Source organism: Ahaetulla prasina, chromosome 17 (assembly GCF_028640845.1).
Source record: "Ahaetulla prasina isolate Xishuangbanna chromosome 17, ASM2864084v1, whole genome shotgun sequence".
NCBI lineage: Eukaryota > Metazoa > Chordata > Lepidosauria > Squamata > Colubridae > Ahaetulla > Ahaetulla prasina.
In genome coordinates, this window is record NC_080555.1 from 5,163,237 (window position 1) to 5,187,250 (window position 24,014).

General features: G+C 44.7%; 1 protein-coding gene across 1 annotated transcript; it reads right to left on the minus strand.

The window, feature by feature from the left end:
- Window positions 1-21: 21 nt before the first annotated feature.
- On the minus strand, window positions 22-23,831 carry LOC131186657 (uncharacterized). Its single transcript, XM_058160477.1, has 17 exons — window positions 23,765-23,831; window positions 17,430-17,500; window positions 15,650-16,209; window positions 14,980-15,025; window positions 14,466-14,536; window positions 12,849-12,891; window positions 11,749-11,789; window positions 11,134-11,179; window positions 10,094-10,137; window positions 9,819-9,864; window positions 7,183-7,223; window positions 6,719-6,749; window positions 6,143-6,182; window positions 3,122-3,213; window positions 2,101-2,154; window positions 1,248-1,314; window positions 22-597 (listed from the first exon to the last, which is right to left on the minus strand). The coding sequence occupies exons 2-17, from the start codon at window positions 17,487-17,489 to the stop codon at window positions 497-499; spliced, it is 1,383 nt and encodes a 460-aa protein (XP_058016460.1). The 5' UTR covers window positions 17,490-17,500; window positions 23,765-23,831; the 3' UTR covers window positions 22-496.
- Between the last annotated feature and the right edge of the window lie 183 nt (window positions 23,832-24,014).

The following is a 24,014-nucleotide window of genomic DNA, read 5'->3' on the forward strand; positions in this document are numbered from 1 at the left end:
CAAGACCCAACTAGGTAACATCATCAATGCTAGAAGGGAGTTGGATTTGGGAAGGGGAGGAGGAGGAGGAGGAGGAGGAAGAAGAAGAAGAAGAAAAAGACTGTGGGGTCCTTGGAGTTCTCTGAGCTGGGTTCTTTTCTTATAGACGTTTCAAGGCCCAACTAGGTAACATCATCAGTGCTGGAAGGGAGTTGGATTTTGGGGGGGGAGGAGGAGGAGGCGGAGAAGTCCATCCATCTTAAAGCCTGCTGACTGGGGAATCCTGGGAGTTGAAGTCCACCCATCTCTAAGCGGGCAAGCTTGAGAAACACTTGCATAACATGGGGAGACTTTCATTGACAAAAGAGGCTGAAATTTAACAAACCAAAGCGAAATTTACTTCTTTACTTCCCAGTTTTGGGGGGAGTGACAGAGTTGAGACCAAGCAGGGGGGGGGGCCTCCCCGAGAAAAATGGAGAAGTGTGGGTGGTGATCCTCCCGAGTCTGGATTCGGGGCTCAGATGACTCCCCTTCCTTGTAGCTGCAGGTGAAGTTTGTCAACTTGTTCCTCCATCTGCTCAGTGAGGGGGTGGTTCACCCCTAGTTTTTTCTGATAAGCTGAGTTGAGTTGGAAAGGAGAGAAGAAGGGCGGTATAAAAATTAAATTATTATTATTATTATTATTATTATTATTATTATTATTATTATTAAAAACAATATTTGGAATTTTAAACTCCCTCTTGTGGTTATGTCGCAGTTCGGAAGGCGTCTCCTTGAGTCAGAGAGTCCCCGACTTACGACCAGGATTTCTGTTGCTAAGCAAGAACACGTTAAGCAAACCGTGCACGAATTTACAAACCCGGGTTAGCAAACCGCAGCCGTCGTTAAGTGAATCGCACGGTCGTTACGCGAATCTACCTCCCCTCCCCCCAAGGGCTTGCTTGTCCGAAGCCGGCTGGAAGGGTTGCAAATACTGATCACATGACACCCCTCCCCCACCCCTAAAAATGCTCCTACTGTCATTAATACATGCCGGTTGCTAAGCGGGCAAATTTAGATCGCGCAATCGTGGGGATGCTGCAACAGTCATAAGTCGAGGGGCAGTCATAAGTCGAGGACCGGTTAGTGTAAAGTCACTTTTTTTCAGTGCCATTGTAACTTTGGACGGACACTAAATGAACGGTTGTTAAGTCGAGGACTATCCTGAAAGTAATTGCTTTTCAGTTATGTCTTTGGCCTTTGTAGGTTTGTACGTTTAGTTCACTCACCGAGCAGCGTAGCCTTTAAGATCGCCAAAACTTCTTCCTCTATCAGTTCTTGCAGAGGCAAAGGCACCTGAGAGATGGCAAGAGAAAGTCTTAAAAAGTCAAAAAAGTCAAAATGGCAGCCACAATTGGACTTTTTTTTTTTTTGACTCCCTCTTCCTCTGCGGATATCCATTGGGAGGGGTGGTTACTTTACTCCAAATTTTGCAATTTCAGATCGTTGACCGGTCGGGCCACTTTCAATTTGCAACTGAAGGTGGGAGAATTGCAATTCTGCTTGGCTGTGGATGATGGGCACTGTAGTGTTTCCCAGGAACTTGCGTGGAGCTCAAGTTGGAGGTGGAGCTCTCACCTCCCAATCCGGAGGCTGTGAGTTCGATCCTAGGTAGAGGCAGATGTTTCTCACTCTGGCCACAATGAGAATATCATCTGCCGAACACAACTCCGCATTGGCGACAGGAAGGGCATCTGGCCACTCTGCTAGCTCCATTCAGTCGCCCAGGCGCCACCCCGCAAGGGATTATAGGGTTGTTAAAAGATGATGGTTAATGTTTCCCGGGAAATGTATTTTGAACGGAGCAATAAATGGTTGCATTGGTTTTGTGATTTGCCAAACGAATGACTGCCTTTGAAAATAAACATGAACATAAAATTTAAAATGAAAGTGTTCATATTGTAGACCAAATTGCCCAACTGGTAAAATAAAATCGGGGGGCGGGGGGGGGGAGAAACCAAAGAGAAAGCAACCTCTATAGTTCGGAGGACCAAATCAATTGAACCAACCAAGCGCAGGGATAGGAAACGTCACCAAGCAGAGATGCAGAAAGTATAAATCAAGACAACACCAAAAACTCACAGCCACTTTAGACTCCCGTTCATGCTTTGCAAATTTCTGCTTGTATGCTTTGTCCTGGAAAATAAAGAAAATGAAAGACCGAAGGTTGATTTTGCATTTGCAAAAATTCTTCCTAAAACAACCAAATTCATCATTTCCCCATCTGATTAAATCCATCACTTTTCCTCTTAATTATGGATTCTCTAGGCTCATCTATTTAATCTTTTCGAAACATCCAATGTCCTATATTTTTTGGGGAGATTGAAAATAAAAGAAAATAACACAAAAAGAAAATAAAAACAATTCGAGTCAAGACACAGCCAGGCCATTCGAAAAACTGCCAAATAAAGTCACCAGGCAGATAAGGTAAAAATAGACCAGCATTTTTTAATCTTGGGGTTTGGACTTCAACTCCCAGAATTCCCCAGCCAGACACACTGGCTGGGGAATTCTGGGAGTTGAAGTCCATCCATCTTAAAGCATGCCAGCTGGAGAATTCTGGGAGTTAAAGTCCACCCATCTTAAAAAATGCTGGCTGGGGGGATTCTGGGAGTTGAAGTCCACGCATCTTAAAGTTGGCAAGGTTGAGAAACACTAAAATAGATAGCCATCAGAACCTAAACTATTATAAATAAAAAATAGTCAAGATCCTTCCAGCTGGAGAGAAATCCCCAATGAGATTATATATATTTTATACATATATATATATATACATATATCAGCAAAAAGGAAGAAACAGCTGCGATCACACATTGCTCCTAAAAGCACGAAGCTGTAAACACCAGCCTGAAGATGACGAATGAGACTTCGTCGAAACGTCGCCAAGACACTTCCAATTTTACGCGGGAGAAAACCCGAGTAACCAAAGACCTACATACAAACACCCGCGAAAAACTCAGAAAACAAATATATATATATATATATATGTATGTATTTGCTGCCTTTAAAGAATATTGTTCTCAAACCTGCTACACAATTTGCCAAAATGCTTTTTTTTTTCTTTTGAGTCAGGTGCCCTTCCTTTTCCCGTTCACACAGTCACCTTAAAAACGGAGTCTGGAAAATCGCGTGAGTGGCCCATTTCCCTATGACTGGTCCGCTTTCCCATGGGCCACAATAAACTACTAGGAACGTCTAGAGAGGAGAAAGGGAAAATGAGGAGAAAAGCTATAATACAAGCTGTGGTGGGATTCAGCCGGTTCGCACCAATTCGGGAGAACCGGTTGTTAACTTTCTAAGCAATTCGGAGAACCGGTTGTTGGAAGAAATCTCATTTTGGTTTTTTCCCACTTTACAGGGCTAATCCTGTACGGAAGGCAGGAAGGAAACATTCTGGTGGTGTTTCTAGCCTAATTTTTATCGCCCTGCTTATAGAAACTGCCTCTCTGGTTAACCCTTGTTACATTGTTAACGGCTAAGGCGAAGCGCCCATCGACGTGAGTGACGTTGAGTTGGCCACGCCCACACTGTCACATGACCACCGAGCCACGCCTACCCAGCTGGTCATTAGGGCAGAGAACCGGTTGTTAAATTATTTGAATCCCACCACAGTATACAAGCCAAAGGATTTTCAGTTCCATTGGGAAATCTTCGGACAAGCAAAGTCTATGGCACGGATGCTGGAAGTGACATGCAGAGCCATCTCTTCAGGTTCTGGTCACGCGCGCGGGAGCGCCAGAAACTGGAAGAGCAGTTCTGCGGCACACATGGGTTCTGGGATACGCATGTGCGCCGGCCAGGTGATCTTCACGTGCGCATGTGCACCAGAAACCGGAAGACCAAGTGGCACGCCGGAAACCGGAAGCTCAGTTTCCCGGTGCGCGCATGCTCACCAGGGAGCTGTTCTTCCGGTTCCTGCATGCGCACGCCCTCCCCTTTCGGCACTCGGTGCGCCAACACTGGTCTATGGGGAAGCCCGATTCGCTTAACAACTTAACAAGTGCAGTGATTCCCTTAAGAACGGTGGCGAGAAATAAGGCAAAATTCACGAACTGTCTCGTTTAGCAACAGAAATGTAGGGCTCAATTGCAAGAAAGAGCGATGGGGGGTGAGAAGGGACCCTCCCTAGTGTCTTGCCCTGTAAAGGAGGTGGGGGGCAGGATGCAGTGGTGGCATTCAAACGAAGCCCGTGCGTGGAAGGCATGCACCCATACACTCACATTGTCGGTGTGCGGCGAACCGGTGGTATAATTATATGAAATCCACCTCTGGCAGGATGCACTTTTAGGCTTGCAAAATTCTGTTAATGTAGTCTTGCAATAAAGAATCATTGACCGGTTTGGTCCTGTCTACGCTCTGGGTTCACCTGGGAAAGTTTACGGGAATACAGGCTTACGTGAACTCTTCCAGGTGAACCAGCGCCTGGCAGTCTCCAGCGCATTATTTTGAGTGCAAGGAGTAAGCCAATTTGCAATCGACCGTCTCGCTCCGCCGGGCGATTGTCGGCTTGTATTACGCGGCTCCCAAATGACATGCCGTTGGCAGGCGGGTGCAGAAGGCAGGGAGAACGGAGATCCGGTGGCTGAAAGCTAAGGAACAAGGTGGAATTTCACATTTCTAAATTTTGGAGGGTGCCGGATCGGTGACCTCACTTTTACGGCGGTCTGCAAGGAGCAGATCTGCTTGGAGATCTGGAGAGAATTATCTGAGGAGCCAATAACAGGCAAGTCCTCGACTTATGACCACAATTGAGCCCCACATTTCTGCCGCTATATGAGATAATTCATTGATAAGCGAATTTTGCTCCATTTTATGACTTCTCTCGCCAGATTTGCCATAAGTGAATGACGGCAGTTGTTCGGTTAGCAATCCGGTTGTTAAGTGAAGCTGGCCTCCCCTATTGATTTGTCAGAAGGTCGCAAAAGGGGATCATGTGACCCGGGGACATGGCCGCCGTCATAAATATGAGTCCGTGGCCAAGCGTTTGAATTTTGATCATGTGACCATGAGGATACTATAATGGTCACGAGAGTGAAAAAACGGTCGAAAGTCACTTTTTTTCAGTGCCGTTGTAAATTCGAATGGTCACTCAATGAACTGTTGTAAGTCAAGGACTACCGTATTTTTTGGACTATAAGACACACTTTTTTTGTCTCCCCCAAAGGGGGTGAAAATGTCTGTGTGTCTTATAGACCGAATATTGCCGAAGCCCCCCCACCGACTGGTGTTTTTTGGCCTCTGCAACGTCCCATTTTCGGGCCTTTTTCAGGCCTTTTTTTGGCCCATTTTCGAGGCTTTTTTGGCCCGTTCTTTCTGAAAAAAACAAAAACTGAGGCCAAAAAAGCCTCAAAAATGGGCCAAACAAAGCTTTGAAAATGTGCCCAAAAGCTTCAAAAATGTGCCAAAAAAGCTCCAAAAATGTGCTGAAAAAAACGGCCAAAAAGAGCCCCTCAAAAAGGGCTGAAAATGCTGAAAAAAACCCCCAAAATGGGCTGAAAAAGCCCCAAAATGGGCTGAAAAAGCCCCAAAATGTGCTGAAAAACGGCCAAAAGAGCCCTCAAAAGGGCTGAAAATGCTGAAAAACGGCCAAAAGAGCCCTCAAAAGGGCTGAAAATGCTGAAAAAAACCCCCAAAATGGCCTGAAAAAAAGCCCCCAAAATGGCCTGAAAAAAGCCGAAAAAACGGCCAAAAAGAGCCCCTCAAAAAGGGCTGAAAATGCTGAAAAAGCCCTAAAATGTGCTGAAAAACGGCCAAAAGAGCCTCAAAAGGGCTGAAAATGCTGAAAAAGCCCCAAAATGTGCCGAAAAAGTCTCAAAAATGCGCCAAAAAGCCCTAAAAATGTGCTGAAAAAAGCCAAAATAAGGGCCAAAAAAGGCCCCCAAAAAGGGCTGAAAAAAGCCTTGAAAAGGGCAAAAAAAAAAAATTCCAGAAAACATGTCGAAAAAAGGGCTGAAAATGGGATGCGTGGAGGCCAAAAACATTTAGTTGTTGTTTTCTTCTTTTAAATTTGGGTGTGTCTTATAGTCTGAAAAATACGGTACTTGTAATGCCCAAGCAATAATTTCAGGAATATTTGAAATTCACAGATCTTTCCATTTCTTGGGGAGGAACCAAAATGACTCACCCTCCTGTTTCTTAGTCACTTCCTGAATTTGTTTCAACTCCTGGGAAAAACGAGGCAAAAAGAAAAGACATAGAAAAAGCATTAAGAAAGAGGGAAAAAATTGAATATTTTGTATATTATATATACAGAGCACTGGGGGGAAGGCTTCAAAGTTTGGAAAAAGGAACTGCAATTGTAAAAGAAAAGCTCAGTGGTGAGACTAAGGTAGTCCTCGCTTAGTAACCGTAACAGGGACTGGTCATTCGGTCATTAAGTGAAGCGGTTGCTAAGGGAAGACCTCATCCATGCTTGCAATCTGACTCCAGCATCACAGACCAGACCAGGTTCATCAGTGATGAAAGGCTGTGTGGCAAAGTCCCTTTATCATGCCCGTCGTCACCGGCAACGGTCGCTATACAAGGACTATCGGTGTACAATTATTAATGATGCAACTCAAAGAAGGCAGGATAATTTTGGACAAATCATTGCGCAATCCTGCTCGGAGCTCCACAACGACGTTTGAAACAACCGAATCACATGTTGGACCAACACACACTCACACACACAATTGGGGAGAGGGGTTGGCACTTCCCTTACCTCTTCATTTTGCTGTGGAATATCCTCAGGACTAGTAGAATGAGGAAGAGGAGGAAAACAGAGGACAAAATTAAAGCGATCCCTCAGCTAACAGAAAAGCAGAATCAGAGAGTCGGAAGGGACCCTAGAGGTCTTCTAGCCCAACCCCCTAGCTGCTCAGGCAGGAAACCCTATCCCATTCCAGAGAAATGCTTGTTCAATCTCTTCTTAAAAACCTTCAGTGATGGAGCACCCACGACTTCTAGTGGCAAGCCGTTCCACTGGTTAAGTGTTCTGTCAGTTAAGTTGTTAAGCAGAACCGTTTCGTTTTCCAATGAAACAGGGCTTGTTCATTTTGTCGAAGCTGCCCGTTAGAGCAAACCTGGCCGGCCAGTTTCTTCTCCTTCCCTCCCACCCCCACCCCAATTTCTTGGGTCAAAGGCCCGGATGTGAAGGTCCCTCCGTTGTCTAACCATGTGTAATACCTTGGGGGAAGATCTTCTTCGGGAATATCTTCAGAGCCTCTCTGCAAAAACACAAAACAGAGGAGAAGGACCTTCCCTCGGCCCATCGTTTTTTTTGGGGGGGGGCATCCAGCCTCTTCCCCCCCCACTATCTATTCCTGCATTGACCGGTTTTGCACATTGCAAATAATTGGGAGGGGGGGGCTGGCTGCAAAATGCAGGCCTGGAAGTTCAAAATATTTTGATTACGGATAATCCTCGATTTACATCCGCAATAGGGAACAGATTAGATTAGATTAGATTAGATTAGATTAGATTAGATTAGATTAGATTAGATTAGATTAGATTAGATTAGATTAACAAGGTGGAATTTCACATTTCTAAATTTTGGGGGGGTGCCGGATCGGTGACCTCACTTTTATGGCGGTCTGCTAGGAGCTGATCTGCTTGGAGATCTGGAGAGAATTATCTGAGGTGCCAATAACAGGCAAGTCCTCAATTTACGACCACAATTGAGCCCCAAATTTCTGCTGCTATATGAGATAATTCATTGCTAAGCGAATTTTGCTCTATTTTATGACTTCCCACGCCACATTTGCCATAAGTGAATCATGGCAGTTGTTCAGTTAGCAATCTGGTTGTTATATAATAACAACAACAACAACAACAACAACAACGAGTTGGAAGGGACCTTGTAGGTCATCTAGTCCAACCCCCCTGCCAAACCAGGAGACCCTATACCATTTCTGACAGATGGCAGTCCGGTCTCTTCTTGAAAGCCTCCAGTGATGAAGCTCCCACAACTTCTGAAGACAAATTCTGTTCCGTTATTGTTCTCAGTGTCAGGAAATTTCTCATTTCCAGGTTGAATCTCCCCTTGGTCAGTTTCCATCCATTGTTCCTTGTCTGGCCTTCAAAGGTGCTTTGGAAAATAGCTTGACCCCCTTCCTCCTCTCTGTGGCAGCCCTTCCAATATTGGAAGACTTGTTTTCATGTCTCTCCTGGTCCTTCTCTTCAGTGTTTGTCAGTGTGACTAGCAATTTGTAAGTCACTTTTTTTCAGCACTGATAAAAATTTGAATGGTTACTGAACGAAATGGTCATGTTCTACAGAGGAATTATTGAGTCTGTCATTTGCACCTCTATAACTGTCTGGTTCGGTTCTGCAACCCAACAAGAAAAACACAGACTTCAGAGGATAATTAGAACTGCAGAAAAAATAATTGCTACCAACCTGCCTTCCATTGAGGACCTGTATACTGCACGAATCAAGAAGAGGGCCGTGAAAATATTTACAGACCCCTCACATCCAGGACATAAACTGTTTCAACTCCTACCCTCAAAACGATGCTATAGAGCACTGCACACCAGAACAACTAGACACAAGAACAGTTTTTTCCCGAAGGCCATCACTCTGCTAAACAAATAATTCCATCAACACTGTCAAACTATTTACTGAATCTGCACTACTATTAATCTTCTCATAGTTCCCATCACCAATCTCTTTCCACTTATGACTGTATGACTATAACTTGTTGCTGGCAATCCTTATGATTTATATTGATATATTGACCATCAATTGTGTTGTAAATGTTGTACCTTGATGAACGTATCTTTTCTTTTATGTACACTGAGAGCATCTGCACCAAGACAAATTCCTTGTGTGTCCAATCACACTTGGCCAATAAAATTCTATTCTATTCTATTCTATTCTATTCTATTCTATTCTATTCTATTCTATTCTATTCTATTCTATTCTGAACGTATCTTTTCTTTTATGTACACTGAGAGCATCTGCACCAAGACAAATTCCTTGTGTGTCCAATCACACTTGGCCAATAAAATTCTATTCTATTCTATTCTATTCTATTCTATTCTATTCTATTCTATTCTGAACGTATCTTTTCTTTTATGTACACTGAGAGCATCTGCACCAAGACAAATTCCTTGTGTGTCCAATCATACTTGGCCAATAAAATTCTATTCTATTCTATTCTATTCTATTCTATTCTATTCTATTCTATTCTATTCTATTCTATTCTATTCTATTCGTCAAGAACTACTGGTAATTGGCTTGGTTAGCTTTTCTGTGCTTCCCACGAACCTAAGAAAGGAATAATTGAATACAGGCAGTCGTTGAACTTACCACCGTTCATTTAGTGAATGTTCAAAGTTACAACGGCGCTGAAAAAAATTACTTGTGACCATTTTTCACACTTAACGACCATTGCAGGATTCAAACTCAGCTGTTTGGCAATTGACTCATATTTATGACGGTTGCAGGTCACCGCGATCCCCTTTTGCAGCCTTCTGACAAGGCACGTCAGTGAGGGAGCCACATTTGTTTAGCAATTTAAACACCGCCGTGATTCCTTTAACAACCGTAAAATGGGACAAAATTCACTTAACAAGTGTTTCACTTAGCAACAGAAATTTTGGGGTCGTAAGTGGAGAACCACCTGTAACGACAGTAGATTTATTCTGGTAGATGGAGATATTTGTGGGGTTTGATTGCCATTCCATCTACAGTGTCTGAAATTAAGATGAATTAAGGATACACAAAAGGTTGTGTCCGAAATGGAACATCGCTTTCGTTTTGCTAGTCAGCAAAACGGAGTGGAATAATAAAAAACGAACACACAAATAAAGCCCACATACCCCATCTTGGCTCTTGAAGAAATCTTCACTGAAGATTTTAGACAACCTTGGAAGAAAATAAAAGTTGGATTAAAGTAGCGTGCTGGCTGGGGGATTCTGGGAGTTGAAGTCCACCCATCTTAGAGCATGCTGGCTGGGAAAATCACCCGTTTTCATTTTGCCTGTAACATTCCAGGCCCTGTTGGTAAATTCCTGACTTTCTTTAAAAATAAACTTTTCTTAAGTTTTATTTTTGCTTTTTCAAAGCTGAGGGAAAAGGGTGATGCAGGACATACTCTGTCACCTGGTCTCCTCCCAGCTGTGATTTCTTCAAGGATTTCTACAAAATACAAACACACACAGACAACGTACGTCAAAGAAGAACAGATCAGAAAAACAAACCACCACAAACTCAGCCTCTTTGTTTTCCCTCATGCTAGGAAACTCACTTATTCCAAGTCAGCTTTCCTCCAATCCGATGTTCTCCTGGACTACAATACCCATCACATCCGGCCGGGGTAGAAGAGCCCTTGAGAACACCTCAGTCCTGTACAAAACCCCTCCTTTGCGAAACTCACGTTTAGGATGAGACTAGCTGGACACCCGTGCTTCGCCTACGAAACTATGTGCTCAGGCTTCAGAAATTGAGACTTGCAGCCTGAAACTTAGAATGTGTAACTCTGTAGCATCAGAGTGTGTTAATATAATGCAACTGGCAGTTGGAACAGAGTGGGAGGGGGGGCAGAATGTCCCAGCCCGCAGCATCCATTAATATTTATCTGGCTAGCATCCTGTCAGTGTGTGAGAGAGTTGAGGGGTGTTTGGAAACTCAAACAGTATTTGCTGTGTGAGCAAGGAGGAGACAGGAAGGAGTCTGGGCGTGGCTTAGCTCAACTGTTCTGTAGTAAAGCTGCTTGCTGCTGTGAAAGTAAAACTGAAAGTGAAACTCCTCTCCTCTGCTTGTGTTTTGCATTTGGAACAGATTTCTTTTGAGGTGGGGAGGGGGAGTAGAACTCCTTAGCATCAGAGCGTGTTAATCATAATATAGGAAATACTAATGCTCTGATGGTCATTTCGAAAAATCCTTCCTTAGTGAGCACCTAGAAACCAAGTGGCAAATTTCAGGTTTGTAGGCTTTCCGGTTCTGGAGATTTCGTGATTAATGCATGAGTGGTTTTCGCTTATATATATATATAGATTGGGGGAAATAATGTGAACGGTTGAATAGGAACATAGAGATTGACAAATATAATTCCTTTGTCCAGGAAGTTTCAAGAACCCCCCCCTGAAAAAAAAAACTAAACCAAAAGAATAAAAAATATTCACAAATATTTACTCTGCGGAAGCTGGCAATCCTCTTCGGTTTGGATTTTTTCAGAAACCTTGAAGAGAAAACGAAAAAGAATTGAAGACTTCGTTTCAGCACGGAGTTAAAGTACACAGGCGGTCCTCGACCTGCGACCGCAATTGAGCCCAATATTTCTATTCCTAAACAAGACCGTTGCTAAGTGAGTTTTGCCCCATTTTACCACCTTTCTGGCCACCGCCGTTAAGCGAATCGCTGCCGTTGTTATGTCAGGCCAGCGAACGCTAAGTGAATTGAGTTTCCTTGTTGACTTCGCTCGCCGGAAGGTCCCTGCCGGGACACTGCGGCCGTCATAAACCTGAGTCAGTGACCAAGCGTCTGGATTTTGACCGTGTGGGGATGCTGCCACGGTTGTAAGTGCGAAAAACGGTCATAAGTCCCCTTTTTTTCAGTGCCTTTGTCATTGGGAAAAGGACACTAAACGGACTGTTGTAAGTCGAGACTGCCTGTAATTTGGGGAAGGCGTCTGAACCCCTCCCCATCAGATAACACCCCCCCCCGGCCATAAATATATTCCCAAAGAAGTATGAAATTTGCACAGGGCACTTTTTCAGCACGTCCCGTGGCCAAGCCAGTCCCACGTACCGTGGTATCCAATGCCGTGGCTCTGACTCCTCGGAAGGTTGCTGCAATGGAATATGGGACAGTTAGAAGGGATGATGTAACCCCCTTTGATATCTGCTCTCCTCCCACCTGGCCGTCTGGGAGCATACACTGCCCACAGCCGTGGTGGGTCTCTAAGCCAAGCATCCAGGGGGGCTGCGCTGTTTCCGCCCCCCACCCATTGCAAACTCAGATGGGCTTGGTTGGTTTGGTCACCCAATGTTCCTGCCCTGGGGTTCAGTTTGCAACGGTTGTGCACAGGAGAGGAGGAGGAGGAGGAGGATGATAATGGAAAGGAAAGGAAAGGAAATTAGAAGAAAGGAAGGGAAGGGAAAATAGAAGAAAGGAAAGGAAAGGAAAGGAAAGGAAGGATGGAAGGGAAAGGAGAAGGAGGAGGAGGAGGAGGAGGAGGAGAATGGAAGGGAAAGGAAGAGAAGGATGGAAGGGAAAGGAGAAGGAGAAAGAGAAAGAGAAAAAGAGAAAGAGAAAGAGAAAGAGAAAGTGAAGGAGAAGGAGAATGAAAGGGAAAGGAAGAGAAGGATGAAAGGGAAGGGAAGGGAAAAGGAGAAGGAGAAAGAGGGATGGTGTATGAGGAGGGAGAAGATGGGCTTGGAAAAAGATTAGGGAGAGGAGAAGGAGAAGGGGAAGGAAAGATGGTGGATGAGGAAGAGGAGGAGGAAAAGGAGAAGGAGAAGGGGAAGGAGGGGTGGTGGAGGAGGAGGGAGAGGAGGAAAGGCTAGGAGAACGAGGAGCAGGAGAAGCAGAAGGGGTGGTGGATGAGTAGAGAAGAGGAGGAGGAGGACAGGAGAAGGAGAAGGAGAAGGGGAAGGAGGGATGGCGGATAAGTAGAGAGTGGGGACCAGGAGGGGGGAGGAAAAGGAGAGAAGGAAAAGATGGATGAGATGAGGAAGAAAAAAAGAAGAAGAAAAAACGGAGGAACAGGAGAACAAAAAGAAGAAGAAAGTGGAGGAGGGGAAGAAAAGTGTAGAAGAGAAAAAAGTGAAGAGGGGGAGGAGGAGGAGGAAAAATGCATCATGTTGAAAACAAACTGAGCAATACAGTCAATGAATTCCTCGGCCTACCTCTTCTTTTTCAGCATCCACACCGCTGGGGAGGCGTTTGGACCTTTGAAAGAGAGAGAGAGAGAGAGAGAGAAAGAGAGAGAGAGAGAGAAAGAGAGAGAGAGAGAAATAAAGAAATAAAGAGAGAGAAAGAGAGAGAGAAAGAGAAAGAGAGAGAAAGAGAGAGAAAGGGAGCGAGAGAAAGAGAAAGAAAGACAGAGAAAGAAAGTCAGAGAGAGAAAGAGAGAGAGAGAGTGAGAGAGAGAGAGTGTGTGAGAGAATGGGAGAGAAAGGGAGAGAAAGAAAGTCAGAGAGAGAAAGAGAGAGAAAGAAAGAGAGAGAGAGAAAGAGAGAGAGAGAAAGAAAGACAGAAAGAAAGACAGAAAGAAAGAGAAAGAGAAACTCAACCAAGTCAATTAACGTGTAAGGATTTTGCTGGTCCATTTGACATCCTGCCTTGACTTTCCCGCTCACAGGAGAAATTGGCAGCTGTCCATCTCTCCTTGCTTGGAACCGGGACGTTGGGTGGGCAGCGATTCAAGGACATCAAGGCCGGATAAGCAAGAACCGGGAAAGAAAAGAAAATCCTTGCCAGGTTTAAAACCCAAGCCCTGTTTATATAATAAATTCAAGGTTCCCTCTTTGGAGCTTTTTCCTCCTGCAGAGCAACGGCGGGAGAGAAGTTGCTAAATTACCTCACGCAATACAGGTTGTCCTCGACTTACGACCGCAACGGAGCCCAAACTTTATTCTAAGCTAAGCGAGAGAGTTACGAAGCGGCCCGTTTTACCACCTTCCTTGCTGCCGTCGTTAAGCAAATCCCTGCAGTTCTTAAGTTAGTCACACCCGGCCGTTAAGCGAATCCGTCTTCCCCCATTGCCTTGGTCGCAAAACGGGGATCGCACGTGACCGCCAGGGACGCCGCGACCATCGTAAATACAAGTCGGTCGCCAAGCGTCTGAATTTTGATCACGTGACCATGGGGACGCAACAACGGTCGTAAGTGTGAAAAATGGCCCCACATCTCGTTTCCCTGTGTCTGAACGGTCGCTAAACGAACAGTCGTAAGTCGAGGAATACCGGCGGCACTCCCTCTCTTCCTTCTCCTTACGACAACCCTGCAAGTTAGGCCTGGGAAAAGAAGCCCACCCCTTCAGCTTCCAAGGAATATAGTGAATGTATAGTTTGTGACTCCAGATGCCTTAACCCCTAACATGGTAGTCTGTAAAAGTAGGGGACCATCTTGGTTTAGGGATCCTGGCTTGCCCTATCAAACCCCGATTGCTGGTTTGGTTTTTAGCAACCGGGAACAAACCCTTAAAAAGAAGGCAAAAAAAGGAACCAGCTAGCAGAACCGCACAAACTTCCCTGAAAATTGGATTTTTCTCCCAGAGTTATAAAGTATTTATTTGGGCTCAGGTGCCAAGCGCATCGGTTATACTCCGATGCCCAGGTAGAAGAAGCGCCCTCGAGCAGATCTTATCAGGCGGAATATTAAGTCAGTGCAGGGCGGGGGGGGGTGGTTTGGGGTTTTTTTTTAAGGAATATTGTCACTTGACACACACACACCCCCCACCAAAAAAAAAAGATTGCAAAATGCTTTTCCAGGCTGTGGAGTGGAAAGGAGAAGGCTCTTACTTGCTGAAATAACCAAAAGGTAGCGAGGTTATGTTTCTCTTCTGGATGGAACCCTTCAGGTTCTGCAAATGCTGATGAAAAATAAAAGATATTTGCGAGGATCTGTGGCTGTTGGGTTCCTTTCCCTTTTCCCTTTTCCCTTCTTTCCTTCCCTTCCCTCCCCTCCCCTCTCCTCTCTCCTCTCCTCTCCTCCCCTCCCCTCCTTTCCTTCTTTCCTTTCCTTTCCTCTCCTCCCCTCCCCTCCTTTCCTTTCCTCTATCTTCCTTTCCTTTCCTTTGTTTCCTTCCCTTCCCCCCCCCTCCCTTTCTCTTTTCCTCATTTCCTCTCCCTCCCTCTCCATCCCATCCTATTTTTCCTTCCTTCCCTCCCTCCCTTCCTCTTTTTATTCCCCTTATTTTTCCTTCTTTTCATCCTTCTTTTCCTCCCATCTCTCTTTTTTTTCCTTCCTTCCATCCATCCATCCATCACTCTTTCTTTTCCTCCCTCTCACACTTTCTTCCTTTCCCTCTTTTACCTGAAGTTTCTGCTCAAAAATTGTTCCAATGCTGCTTCGCATGGACCTGGAAAAACAGCAGAGAGAGAGAGAGAAAGAGAGAGAGAGAGAAAAGGGGGGATTTAAAAAAAGCAGAATTGCTTGGAATTGCAATCAGAAAGGGTAAAAACATCAGCCAAAGTTGCAATGGTTGTTAAGAGAGTTTCGCCCCATTTTACGACCTCCCTGGCCACAGCTGTTCAGTGAATCAGTGCAGTTGTTAAGTTAAACCGCCGCTGTTAAGTGAATCTGGCTCCCCCATCGACGTCGCTTGCCAGAAGGTCGCAAAAGGGGATCACGCAACCCCCCCCCCGGGGTGGACACTGCGACCGCCATAAATACGGGTCAGTTGCCAAACGTCTGAATTTCGATCAGGTGACCCTGCGGATGCCGCAACGACGGTGGTAGGTGTAAAAAAACGGACGTAAGTCACTTTTTTTTCAGTGCTGTTGTAATTTATCTGCTGAACAAAACTCCTCATCGGCAACAAGAAAGGCATCCGGCCAGTAAACACTCCGCTAGCTTCATTTGGTTGCCCAGACTCCACCCCGCAAGGGACGATGGGGTCATTAAACGACGATGACGATGACTAAATGAATTGTGGAATGTCTGCCTGTATTTTGCCGCCCCCCCCCCCCCCCCGTCTTCTCACCATAAACTATGCTTGGATCCTTCCTTCACCCGATCCTCGTCCTCAAGGTAATCTAGGAAGACGGGCTTCATGAGATGCTGTCCCCCCTTGGTGGACATCTCGACCAGTCGGTCTTCCTTCTTCGCCAACGGCTGGCGCTCTCCTTCCTCCTCCTCTTCCTCCAGGGAGGACTTCTCTACTTCTTCTTGAATCGAAGAAGCTTTCTGTTTCCCCAGCGACTTGAGATCCAGCATCGATTCATCCAACAAGGATAATTTGTCCCAGGGATCTTCCAGATCACCCCTGGATGGCTCCCTGGGGATGTCCCATGGTTCATCCAGCAAGGTCAGGAGGTCTTCATCCACTCCGGCTTTCTCAAACCTAGTCGGTGACTCCACACCAACTTTGGACTTCTTGGGTTGAGCCCGGTGTTTCTCACTAAGCTGGGATTCCTGGCTTGTTTTCCTCGGGCGTTCCTTGGGTTCTTTTTCGGCCAAGAGTTTATCTAATTCTTCCTGAAGGAAAATCTCAACTTCCTTCCTCATGGTCGTCTCTTCCTCAACCAGGCGATCGGCTTCCTCCTACGAGAGTGACGAGAGCTCAGAGTTACATCCTTAGCGCGTTTGATTGGACATAAAAGAGAATATTTTGGCAGCTCAGGATTGGACCGAGGGTTTCTTTGGGGCTCTCTGAGCTTGGTTGTTTTCTTGCAGATGTTTCATGACCCAACTAGGGAACATCATCAGTGCTAGAAGGGAGAAGGGGTTTGCAGAGAGGAGGAGGAAGAGGAAGAGGAGGAGGAGGAAGAGGATGAAAAGGGGAAGAAGAAGGAGGAGGAATGTAGAGTATTTGATATTCTCTGAACTTGGTTGTTTTCTTGCAGACGTTTCATGACCCAACTAGGGAACATCATCAGTGCAAGAAGGGGAAGGGGTTTGCAGAGAGGACGAGGAGGAGGAGGAGGAGAAAAAAAGGAAGGAGGAGAAGGAAGAATGTAGAGTGCTTGATATTCTCTGAGCTTGGCGGTTTTCTTGCAGATGTTTCATGACCCAACTAGGGAACGTCATCAGTGCTAGAAGGGGGAAGGGGTTTGCAGAGAGAAAGAGGAGGAGAGAGAAGAAGACGAGGAGGAGGTAGAGAGGGAGGAAGAGAGGAGGAAGAGAGGAGGGGAAGATTAGGATGACTGGGCGGGGGAAGAGGAAAATGGAATTTTTGGGGCTTGGTGCTTTTCTTGCAGATATTTTATTACCCAAGTAGGTAACATTAACAATGCTAGAAAGGAAACCCAAAGGTGCTTTTTTCAAGAGGCAACTGGATTTGTAGGTTTCTTTCTTTGAAGGCGTTTCGCTTGTCATCCAAGAAGCTTTTCCCGCTCTGACTGGACGGCGGGAAATGGAAGGATTCCGATCAGAGCGGAAGAAGCGTCTTGGATGAGAAGCGAAACGTTTTCAAAGGAAAAAAAACACACCAGAAAGTCCAGTTGCCTCTTGAAAAAAAAAGTACCTTCAGAGCAGGACAAGAAACAACGGATGGAAATTCATCAAGGAGAGAAGCAACCTAGAACTAAGGAGGGATTTCCTGACAAAACAATTCATCGGTGGAACAGCTCGCCACCAGAAGTGGTGAGTGCTCCAACACTGGAGGTTTTTTAAAGAAGAGACTGGACAGCCATTGGTCTGAAATCCTATAGGGTCTTCTGCTTGAGCAGGGGGTTAGACTAGAAGACCTCCAAGGCCCTTTCCAGCTCTGTTATTCCCTTAATTGGAGTCTGGCAGCCCAGATATGGAACGCCATGCCTTACCTGGGTTTTGATCCCATCGGAGGTAGAGGGGAGTTTCGTTTTACTCTTGTCTTTCTCCATTTAGAAATCACCTGAGGGGAGACAGGAGAAGGGAGTTTGCGGTTATTTCCCAACGTAATATCCTTACTTTGAAGCTGCTACCCCAATTTCAGCCCCTGGCTTCGCTGCGTGGTGCTCGCTCCACAAAGAGCAACAATGGGCATATCACCCCGCTGTATATCAACAACCAACCTGTTTTGTGCTGATATTCCAGCCGTGTCTTTGGTACTCCGGTTTGGGACTACGCTACCCATTGTTACGTGGGCGGGAGGCTGCCCTGTTCAGGACATGGGATTTGTAGTCCTATGTGCCAGGCTGGACCTCTCGCCTCCAGTTTCTCAACTGGACGGTTTCCACGAAAAACTTTTACCACAGACTCTCGTGGCACCCCCTCACCCGATCATGCGATTTCCATCTGAACACTTGAGCACTGACGCGGCAGTCAGATTCACTTCCCAGTCGTGTTACTGACTTAACAACCCCAGCCAGAAAGGTCGTAAAACGGGCCAAAACTCACTTAATGACGATCTCGCTTAGGAACAGAAATTTGGGGGCCAATTCCGGTCGTACGCTGTGGATTACTGTGTGTTATTTTTTTTAATGCCTCTTATTTCTAATGCTGGTTTGTACCCGTAATAAAAAAGAATGATTATTAACCTCTGGATGCCCCGCACTTTGAACGGCTCTTTCAACACCACCCCTGTGGAGTAGGAGAGGATGAGGGGGCGGGCAGCTAATCAATAGCCCAACTCACAGAAAGTGCCACGGCAACAGAAATCCACAGAACCTGGAATTCTGGTTTTTTTTTTCCTCTCTGTTTTCTGTTGTGGTTTGCAACTTCTCTTTTTTCTCTTAATCTTCCTATTCTGCTGCCTTTCCCAGCTACTGAATCTTCTTCTTCTCTTTCTCCTTCTCCTTCTCCTTCTCCTTCTTTATCTTCCTCCTCTTCTCCTTCTCCTTCTCCTTCTTTATCTTCCTCCACTTCTCCTTCTCCTCCTTCTTTATCTTCCTCCCCCTCCTCTTCCTCCTCCTCCTCCTCCTCTTCTTCTTCTTCTTCTCTTTCTCCTCCTCCTCATCGTTTTATTATTTCTTTTATTCATTAAACCTGAAACTCAGTCAACTGAATGACTATTATCATTATTATTATTTACTTTATTCATTAAATATGAAACTCAGTCAACTGAAGAGTTAAAAATGTGTCACAAATACGATTGACTGGTGCTAATGGTTGATTAATGGTTTGCTGCCAGTGTCCTAGGTATCAACCAATTACTGTATTATTATTATTATTATTATTATTATTATTATTATTATTATTATTATTATTATTATTATTATTATTATTATTATTATTATTATTATTTCCCCAAAATAAGACATCCCCTGATAATAAGCCCGAATCGGGCTTTTGAACGCATGGCAATAAGGCCAAGAGCTAATTTCAGGGTTCAAAAAAATATAAGACAGGGTCTTATTTTCGGGGAAACATGGTATTATTATTATTATTATTAAAAATTGGCTGCTCTGGTTATAGCTGCAGGAGTGGTTAACGTGCCAATCTTTTGAGTGGCATTATTTTAGTCAAGATCCCCAAGGGAAGAGAATTACAGGTCTAAATAGCCAGAGTCCATTTGGTGGCTTACTGGATATTCATTTTATCTCTGCAAAATGGCCTTTGATCTACCACATGTATTTTTAATCGATGTGAAGCTTGGGCAAATTAAAAAGTTCACAGGGCGGATTCAGAACTTAGCAGTCCGAATAGGGCAGCCAAGTAGTGCAAAGGAGGTAGTAAGCGGAAGTAATTTTTTTACTACTGGTTCTGTGGCCGTGGCTTGGTGGGTGTGGTGTGGCTTGGTGGGCGTGGCAGGGGAAGGATATTGCAAAATCCCCATTCCCTCCCCACTCCAGGGGAAGGATATTGTAAAATCTCCATTCCTCCCCACCCCACTCTGGGGCCAGCCAGAGGTAGCATTTGCCGATTCTCCGAACTTCTCAAAATTTCCGCTACCGGTTCTCCAGAAATGCTGGATTTCACCCCGATATATATATGTTAAGACAGACGTGAGATATTATTTCCATATCTCACGTCTATCTTAACATATTTTAGTAAATACTTATATTTACTTGTAGTAAATATTTATACGTATAGTATAAACTTAGACAATACTAAATAATATTTATATCATACTAAATACAATTATATTTACAGAGTGTGGATTAGAGAGTATTAGGGAAGGAAGGAAGGAAGGAAGGAAGGAAGGAAGGGGACAGAAGGAAAATAAACAAAAGAGAAACGAAAGAGAAAAAAGAAAAAGGAAGGAAGAAAGGATGGGAGAGGAAGAAAGTAAATGAAAGTGGAAGGAAAGAAATGAACGAGAAAAAAGAAAAGAGGAAGGAAGGAAGGAAGGGAGGGAGGGGAAAGAAGGAAAATAAACAAAAGAGAAATGAAAGAGGAAAAAGAAAGGAAGGAAGGAAGGAAAAAAGGAAAGAAAGAAAAGGGCAGAGGAAGGAAAGAAAATAAACAAAAGAGGAATGAAAGAGAAATGAAAGAGAAAAAGGAAGGAAGGAAAAAAGGAAAGAAAGAAAGAAAAGGGCAGAGGAAGGGAAGAAAATAAATGAAAGTGGAATGAAAGAAATGAAAGAAAAGAAAAGAGGAAGGAAGGAAGGAAAGAAAGAAAGAAAGAAAGAAAGAAAGAAAGAAAGAAAGAAAGAAAGAAAGAAAGGACACGAGGAAGGATTACATTAGGGTTAATTACAATTTTAAATTTTGATGTTTATCAATTTAAGATGGTTTTAAGATCCAGAGCAGGATGTAACCTTCACGAACAGCTGCAAATCACATCAAAATATTCATAATACAATAAAGATTTCTTAGTAGAAGCAAGAAATCCCCTGCTAAAAATCTCTGGTTTCTAATTCTTGAACAAAGATAGAAGCCCGAAGGAAGAGGAAAGACATCACATAAGTAAGAATGGGGGGCGGGAAATATTTCTACCCCTCCCAGATCCAGAAAATATGAGAATGGAATGGATCATAATGGCGGGGATAATGTAATAATCGTAATGGAGTCTATCGATCTGTTTAGCTCTTGCAAGGAGGGGAGAAGAACTAATAAAATTTTTTTAAAAATCAAATTTTTAAAAAGGAGGTTTTGAAGGCCAAGGGGATTAAGATGCCATTGGTAGGGTTTGAGCTGGATTTAATGAGCCAAGGAAGTGAGGCCAGACACCCAAATACCACACAGAGTAGCTGTTGAGTTGTTTTAATTTCTTTAATTTCCAACACAACCCTAGTTGATTAAAATACACAAGATAAGAACAGGCACATTTGTGAAGTGAAGAATGGAAGACAGGAATGAAAAGGGCATTCAACGCCTTGTCATCTCTCTCTCTCTCTCTTTTCTTTCTTTCTCTCTCTCTTTCTCTCTCTCGTTCTCTTTCTCTCCCCCTTATTCTTTTTCTTTCTCTCTCGCTTTCCTTCTCTTTTGCTTGCTTGCTTTCTCACTCTCTTTCTCTCTAGTTCTCTCACTTTCTTTTTTCTCTTTGACTCTTTCTAACTCTTTCTTTCTTTCACTCTCTTTCTCTTGTTCTTTCTTTTTCTGTCTCTCACTCTTTCTTGTTCTTTCCCTTGTTCTTTCTCTCTTTCTCTTTGTTCTCTCTCTCCCTTTTTCTCTCTTGCTCTTTCTTACTTTTTCTCTTGCTCTTTTCTCTCGTTCTTTCTTTCTCCTCTTTTCTTTCTTTCTCATTCGCTTTTTCCTCTTTCTCTTCCTTTCCTTCTCTCTCTTTCCTTCTTTCTTTCTTTCTCTTCCTTCTCTCTCCTTCCTTTCTCTCTCTTCCTCCCTCTCTCTCTGTCTGTCTCTTTCTTCTCTCTTTCTCTTGTTCTCTCTCTCCTTTTCTCTCTTGCTCTTTCTTACTTTTCTCTTGCTCTTTTCTCTCGTTCTTTCTTTCTCCTCTTTTCTTTCTTTCTCATTCGCTTTTTTCCTCTTTCTCTTCCTTTCCTTCTCTCTCTTTCCTTCTTTCTTTTTCTTTCTCTTTCCTTCTCTCTCTCCTTCCTTTTCTCTCTCTCTTCCTCCCTCTCTCTCTGTCTGTCTCTTTCTTTCTCTCTTTCATTCTCTCTCTCTTTCTTTCTCTCTCTCTCTCTCTCTTTCCTTCTCTCTCTCACTTTCTCTCTCTCTCTGCAATGTAGTTACAGCCAAAATCTAGGACTCCAGCAACGGTGAGCTTCTTCTGATGCGGGACACAGTTTTATGATTTGCTGTCTTATTTTTGTTCCTGGCTACCAAGAGGTCCTCCTTCTCTTCTGCTTTTAATGAGCCCGTTTTCCTCCAAATACCGAAAAGCGTAGAGAGACCAATTTCTCCCGGCTGCAGTTTCTTCTTGGAACTACATGATCCAGAATTCCTTGGGGAGGGACGGAGAGGGACCAAGGACTGAACCCCCCCCCCCCTTATTCCTGTTGTGTGACTATGCTCCTGAACTCGACAGCCGAGAGAGAAAAGGGTTGTTGTATGCACCCAGAATCGGTGAAGAACATGCAAAGAAGAGACCAAGCCAACATTCAGAGCTGAATGTCGGGTTACTTGGCAGCAACGCCAATTTACCAAGACGCTCGATTCCAGAAACCTGGAAAAGTTCACACAGCTGTCACAGGCACATAGGTGGAGGGCACCCCCCCCCCGTAATTGTAGAATTACAAGGAGGGATTCCTCAGGAGGAGGAGGGGCTGAGAAAGAGTAGCCATTGTGCAGAAAGGTTCTGGTAATGCTATGCGGGAAAGACCTTAGGAGAAGGATGCAAGGATGTTGCCAAGGGAACAGTTAGATAAGACAGTGGTCTCCAACCCTAGGATCTTTAGCCTCGTGGACTTCCTGAATTCCTCCCTTAAGTGATATTTTACCTCGTTTTTAGGACCTTTCTTGCCACGTTTGTTAAGTGCTAGTTAATAGCATGATTGTAAAATGAATCCAGCTTTAGAATAGAATAGAATAGGATAGGATAGGATAGGATAGGATAGGATAGGATAGGATAGGATAGGATAGGATAGGATAGGATAGGATAGAATAGAATAGGAATAACAGAGTTGGGAGGGACCTTGGAGGTCTTCTAGTCCAACCCCTTGCTTAGGCAGGAAACCCTACACCACTTCAGACAAATGGTTATCCAATCTCTTCTTAAAAACCTCCGGTGTTGGAGCATTTACAACTTCTGGAGGCAAGTTGTTCCAGTGATTAATTGTTCTCACTGTCAGGAAATTTCTCCTTAGTTCTAAAGTTGCTTCTCTCCTTGACGAGTTTCCACCCGTCGCTCCTTGTCCTGCCCTCAGCCGAAGAGGTTGTAGAAAAAAATGCTTTTAAAGGGTTTTGACAATCCCAGCTGAGCCGCGCGATCATCAGAGGCTTTTTTTTTTTTTTTTACTTTTAAAAGCATTTTTTCAGCCGAAGAAAAAATGCTTTTAAAAGTGAAAAAAACCCAACAACCTCTGATGATCGTGCGGCTCAGCTGGGGCGGTGGGAGTGGGGCAAAGATTTTTGCTACCGGTTCTCCGAACCACCCACCGCCATCGTTACCGGATCGAGTGATCCGGTCCGAACCGGAAGCATTTCAACCCTTGGTTTCCCACCCGAGCGGGCGGGGGGGGGGTTAGACTAGAAGACCTCGGAGGTCTCTTCCAGCTCTATTCTGATGGACTGAGTCTGAACTCGACGGGACAGATATCATATCATCGTCGTCTCTTTTACAGTTGTAGAAACCTGAACTATTACACAGCCGAGGGGTCGGCTGCCTCTTATCTGACCTTATCTTATCTGAGCCTCTGGTGGCTCAGCAGACTAAGTCTGTCTGTTATTAACACAGCTGCTTGCAATTACTGCAAGTTCAAGCCCCACCAGGCCCAAGGTTGACTCAGCCTTCCATCCTTTATAAGGTAGGTAAAATGGGGACCCAGATTGTTGGGGGCAATAAAAAGTTGACTTTGTATATAATATACAAATGGATGAAGACTATTGCTTGACATAGTGTAAGCCGCCCTGAGTCTTCGGAGAAGGGCGGGATATAAATTCAAATTAAAAAAAAACACTGTTCCCTAGGCAGCATCTCTTCGCCCCGTCTTCTCCCGAGCTTCTTTCCCGCCTACCATTCCAGAGTGGGGGGGAAGGATGCCAAGAACGTGGGGGCACAGCCCGGTAGCTGCAGGAGGCCCCGTTATCACCACAAACAAAACAGACACATGCCGGAGCACAAACTCAGCATCTCGTGCAGACAAGAACAGAATGGCTTAGGACAGCATTGGCGAACCTTTTCGGCAGGTGCAGGAAACCGGAATAGCAGCCTCCCGCTGTGCATGCGTGGAAACTGGAAAAGCAGGCGCCCAGTGCTTGTCCTCTTGCCGGGAAGACGATCTTCCGGTTTCCAGCGCGTGCATGCACATTGGCAACCTGGTCTTCCGGTTTCTGGCACATCTTCCCGGCTTGCGCATGTGCACTAGGTGGCTGCTCCTCCAGGTGCGCTCCCGCGCACGTAAAAACCAGCTGGCTGGCATGCCAGA

Coding starts and splice junctions, on each gene's coding strand:
- LOC131186657 (XM_058160477.1), bottom strand. CDS start 17,489: ATGGAGAAAGACAAGAGTAAAACGAAACTCCCCTCTACCTCCGATGGG. Junction 6,183..6,718: donor TTCCACAGCAAAATGAAGAG/GTAAGGGAAGTG, acceptor CGTTTTTCCCAG/GAGTTGAAACAAATTCAGGA. Junction 3,214..6,142: donor AGTGACTAAGAAACAGGAGG/GTGAGTCATTTT, acceptor TCTCCTCTCTAG/ACGTTCCTAGTAGTTTATTG.